We start from the raw sequence: 4,862 nt of genomic DNA, 5'->3' as shown, positions 1-4,862 counted from the left end.
CAGCGCGGGCGTGGCGGCTCCGCGGGCGGCGCGCGGCCGCATACAAATAAGGGGCGTCACGTGGGGGGGCGCCGCCGCGCCTGACGTGGGCGGCCATATGGCGCGTGCCACCGGGCGGGGCGGGGCGCGGGGCGGGGCGCAGGCGCGCGGGGCGCGGCGCCCGCGCGGTACCCGGGTCCCGGTGCCGGCCCCCCGGCGCGCATCCTCCGTCCCGCTATATAACGCGGGGAGCCCGGCGCTGGGCAACCTCGGGAAAAAAAAAAAACCACCACACACACGCGCGGCGCCCTCGCACGGAGAGCTGTGCCGGGGTTATGAGACCGTCACCGCGCAGGAGAGGCTGAGCAACGGAGGTAACGGGAAACCGTGTTTTGCCCCCGCGGGGAAAGGGTTCGCGGCGGCTGCCGGGGTGGGAGAGGACCCTGGGAGGTCGGGGCGGACGGGATCTACCTCTGCCGGAACGGCTTCGGGTTTTATTGTCGCTTGCTGTCGTTCCCGCTGGTGTGTGCGGGCACACCTGTAATCCATCCATCCACACACATACATATGCGTAAATGTGTATATGCGTCCATACGCACATATAAATATGTATATGTGCGTCCATTTATACAGACGCGTGTTACATATGTTAACGTCCTTCCACCGATGCACCTCCGAACTTTCAGCTCCCTTTCCTCAGCGGAGCGCCATCGCCAAGGTCCCAGCGCCTCGGCGGACGGGCGGCATTGTTTCTTCCCGGTGTACCCGACGCTACCGGGGGGCGGTCACAACCCCACACGAAAGGTCCCCGCGGGAAGCGGGGGAACCGATGCCCGTTTGCAGCAGAGGGGACGACGGAGACGGGAAGCTGGGGCCAAACCTGCACCTGTTACCACGGGCAGGGGTCGCGCAGCCCCGCCGCGGGCACCCAGCGACAGTCCTGTGCACGAAGGCGGGACCGGGGGAGCAGGTGCTCGGCGCCCGCTGGGGCGGCACAAGCCCCACGCAAGGAGGCGGCAACGGGGAGCCGCGGAGAGCGGCGGGGACACGCGTCACAGGCGCCATCCGTCCTGCAGGTGCCCTGTGTGTCCGCCTTCCCCTTCCCCTATTCGGTAAAAATGTTTGAGGATTTTTTTCGAAGCAAAACAAAACAAAACAACCCACGCTTGGTCCACTTGAGTCGTGCCGCCTGGGCTGCCTCCCGCACACATAATCTGCTTATATTCCCCGTTAATATCGGCGAGTTACATAATGGCATTTGAACATATGTCAATTTAATTACAAAGCAGAAACACAGAGACAATTAAAAGTTTGCCCTGGCACGGTGGGGAATCCAGGGCTTCCCTCGGGAGGGGGCGGTGGGACCGGGAAGCGAAGCGCGGGTAACTTCTCCCCGCGGGGGGCCGCGCGGGGCCACGGCCGCTGCTCCGGGTGCTGACGCGTCTCTTTTCTGTCTCCTCCGCGATGCAGAGGCTCACCATGACCAAGTCGTACAGTGAGAGCGGGCTGATGGGCGAGCCCCAGCAGCAGGGCCCCCCGAGCTGGACGGACGAGTGCCTCAGCTCCCAGGACGAGGAGCACGAGGTGGACAAGAAGGAGGAGGACCTAGAGGGTCTGCACGCCGAGGCCGAGGAGGACTCGCTCCGGAACGGTGAGGAGGAGGACGAAGAGGACGACTTGGACGAAGAGGAGGAGGAAGAGGAGGAGGAGGAAGACGACGACCAGAAGCCCAAGAGGCGGGGCCCCAAGAAGAAGAAGATGACCAAGGCGCGGATGGAGCGGTTCAAGCTGCGGCGCATGAAGGCCAATGCCCGGGAGCGCAACCGCATGCACGGGCTGAACGCGGCCCTGGACAACCTGCGCAAGGTGGTGCCCTGCTACTCCAAAACGCAGAAGCTCTCCAAGATCGAGACCCTGCGCCTGGCCAAGAACTACATCTGGGCGCTGTCCGAGATCCTGCGCTCAGGCAAGAGCCCGGACCTGGTGTCCTTCGTGCAGACCCTCTGCAAGGGCCTGTCGCAGCCCACCACCAACCTGGTGGCCGGCTGCCTGCAGCTCAACCCGCGGACTTTCCTCCCCGAGCAGAGCCAGGAGGTGCCGCCGCACGTGGCGGCGGCGGCGGCGGCGGGCGCGCCCTTCCCGGCTCATCCCTACCCTTACCAGTCGCCGGGCTTGCCCAGCCCGCCCTACGGCACCATGGACAGCTCCCACCTCTTCCACCTCAAGCCGCCGCACGCCTACGGCGCCGCGCTGGAGCCCTTCTTCGAGAGCGGGCTGGCGGAGGGCGCCAGCCCCGCCTTCGACGGGCCCCTCAGCCCGCCCCTCAGCGTGAACGGCAACTTCTCCTTCAAGCACGAGCCGGCCGCCGACTTCGACAAGAGCTACGCCTTCTCCATGCACTACCCCGCCGCCGCCGCCGCGCTGGCCGCCGCGCCCGCCCACGCCGCCATCTTCCCGCCCGCCGCCTCCCGCTGCGAGATCCCGGTGGACGGGCTGGCGCCCTACGAGGGCCACCCGCACCACGAGCGCGTCCTCAGCGCCCAGCTCAACGCCATCTTCCACGACTGAGCCTCCCCGCGCCGCAGGGAGGGCCGGGGGAGCCGCGCCCCGCCGCCCGCCACCGCCTTGTTTACAGGGGGCAGCCCGGCGGGTCCCGCCGCCGCCTCGGGGCCGCCGCGTCCCCCCCGCTCACCCGCTGTCTTTGCTTCCGCTCCTCGGAGCGACGCTGTAAATTGGGGTAGGGGCATTGGGATCGCGTCAATTACCTGATCGGGATAACAAAATCACAAGCAATAATTAGGATCTATGCAATTTTTAAACTAGCGATGGGCCAATTACAAAATATATATGAAATCTATATTTTTCAACCAACATTTTACTACTTGTTACCTTTCCCATGCTGAATTATTTTGTTGTGATTTTGTACAGAATTTTTAATGACTTTTTATAACGTGAATTTCCTATTTTAAACCATGCAGCTTCATCAATTTTTATACATATTGGAAAGGTAGAATTATATCTAATTTATACAAAATGATTTAACTAATTTAAACCAGCAGAAAAGTGCTTAGAGAAGTTATGTTGCCTTAGCACTTCTTTCCTTTTCAAATAGATGAAGAATTAAAAAAAATGCACAATCCGGGCAATTTCTTTCCCATGCAAGTCTCTTTTTTCTTTTCTTTTTTTTTTTCTTTTTTCTTTATTTCTTTTTCCTTTCCCCCGTACAATAAGAACCAGATCCCCTAGGTCTTGAGAAGATATAAGAACGATAGATTTATTTTCTATTAAAACATATCAATTCAACACATTACTTGCACAAACTTGTATATAAAGATTATAAGCAAATGCCAACACCCTTTTTAAATCGAAAGCTGCTTGACTATCACATACAATTTGCACTGTTTCTTTTTAGTCTTTGAACCCCTTGGCATTCCAATTTTTTGGTTTGTTGGGTTTTTTCGTTTGCTTTGGGTTTTTTTTTTTTTTGTTTTGGTTTTTTTTTTCAAAGATAACTTGAAGATGTTAATGTTTCCAGGCGATATAAATGCATGATTTTATACATGTTCACACAATCCGTGGTTGTCATATGCTCATCTTATAAATCTGAACCGAAATCTAATCAGGTTGTTAAAGTCGGGCTATATACCTATTGTAGTCGATTAGTACGGTAGCTTGAAACAAATTCAAACCATTTAATCCGTAATTAGAACAATAGCTATTGCATGTACAATGCAGTCCAGAATAAGTGCTGTTTGAAATGTAACGCTGGTTCAACTGGAATCAATCTGTACTGTAATTTTGTTTGTAATCCTGTATATTATGGTGTAATGCACACTGGGATTTTAGAAAAAACATCCATCCTTTGGCAACAACATAGTATTGAACATTTGGTCGAATGTTGCATTTTTTCCTTAAATGTGATTTTTTTTTTCTTAGTGTAAGTAATTCCTATGGGATTATTGTTTTATTCGGATAGCTCATGAAAGGTGCAACACTTATTATTTGTAGAATAAAATTGGACTAAAAAAAGGACACGGATTCTTTGCTTACCTTGAAGAGCACGACGGGCCTGGGGGGGGGGGAGGGTGGTGTTCGTTTGTTTACAGCGAACCCGGCTATTTGCAATGCTGATTTGTTGAATGAGGGGAACGGGGCAGAAGCGCAGTTCGCCTGGGAGCTGCGGCTGCCGGCGCGGGTTGCGCCGGGCGCCCGCACCCGCCCGGGCGGCCCCGGGCAGCTCAGCCCGGCCCTGCCGCCTGCGGGGCTCCCCTCCCGGGCCGCGGCAGCGTCCGCAGCCAGCCCCGGCCCGCGGGGCTCCCCTCCCGGGCCGCGGCAGTGTCCGCAGCCAGCCCCGGCCCGCGGGGCTCCCCTCCCGGGCCGCGGCAGTGTCCGCAGCCAGCCCCGCCCGGGACCCGCACACCAGGAGCGGGCGCTTCGGCCTCGGCGCGGAGGCAGCAGGTGCGCCTTCCCCTGCAAGGCAGAACTGGACCCGCGCTATCGATTCATCGTCCCCTCCTCTTCCCAGACGGGAAACGTATTCCTTTAATCTCCACTGATTATTCTGAGGCTTAAGAAACCCGGGGGCGCAACCTGCAGGAGGGCAATTCCCCTAATGACCAGGAACAATTATCAACAGGTCTTTGCCTCTGACTATCAAAAACAGATTTAAGACGTTACCTGAAATACTTTGTATGAAGCCTGTCACAAATCGGAGGTATTTCATAAATATTTCAGTTAAACCCAGCAGAAAGTAAACAGGCTTTCCGATGGATGAGGGCATCATTTTTTTTTCCCCAGAAATATTAACGTACTGGTGTCTATTTTAAAGGTGTTTATAGCTACAGAAATCCAACGTGTAAGCATGGCAAACCTGTCCTAGCAGT

The 4,862-nt window shown here is 56.3% G+C and overlaps 1 protein-coding gene across 2 annotated transcripts; it reads left to right on the top strand.

The window, feature by feature from the left end:
- Positions 1 to 207: 207 nt before the first annotated feature.
- Positions 208 to 2,644, top strand: NEUROD1 (neuronal differentiation 1). 2 transcript variants are annotated; one of them, XM_042041215.1, is made up of 2 exons: positions 208 to 353; positions 1,450 to 2,644. In XM_042041215.1, exon 2 carries the CDS (start codon positions 1,459 to 1,461, stop codon positions 2,545 to 2,547), a length of 1,089 nt encoding a protein of 362 aa, XP_041897149.1. In that variant the 5' UTR covers positions 208 to 353; positions 1,450 to 1,458; the 3' UTR covers positions 2,548 to 2,644. The 2 variants fall into 2 exon arrangements, with proteins under 2 accessions (XP_041897149.1, XP_041897148.1); XM_042041214.1 differs by lacking the exon at positions 208 to 353 and having other exon boundaries at positions 1,444 to 2,644.
- The last annotated feature ends 2,218 nt before the right edge of the window (positions 2,645 to 4,862 follow it).

The sequence above is a fragment of the Corvus kubaryi genome, unplaced genomic scaffold (genome assembly GCF_017639235.1).
Source record: "Corvus kubaryi isolate FWS band 111438036 unplaced genomic scaffold, C.kubaryi_AGA036_p1.0 37396, whole genome shotgun sequence".
Classification (NCBI taxonomy): domain Eukaryota; kingdom Metazoa; phylum Chordata; class Aves; order Passeriformes; family Corvidae; genus Corvus; species Corvus kubaryi.
This window is presented reverse-complemented; position numbering and strand designations above follow the sequence as displayed.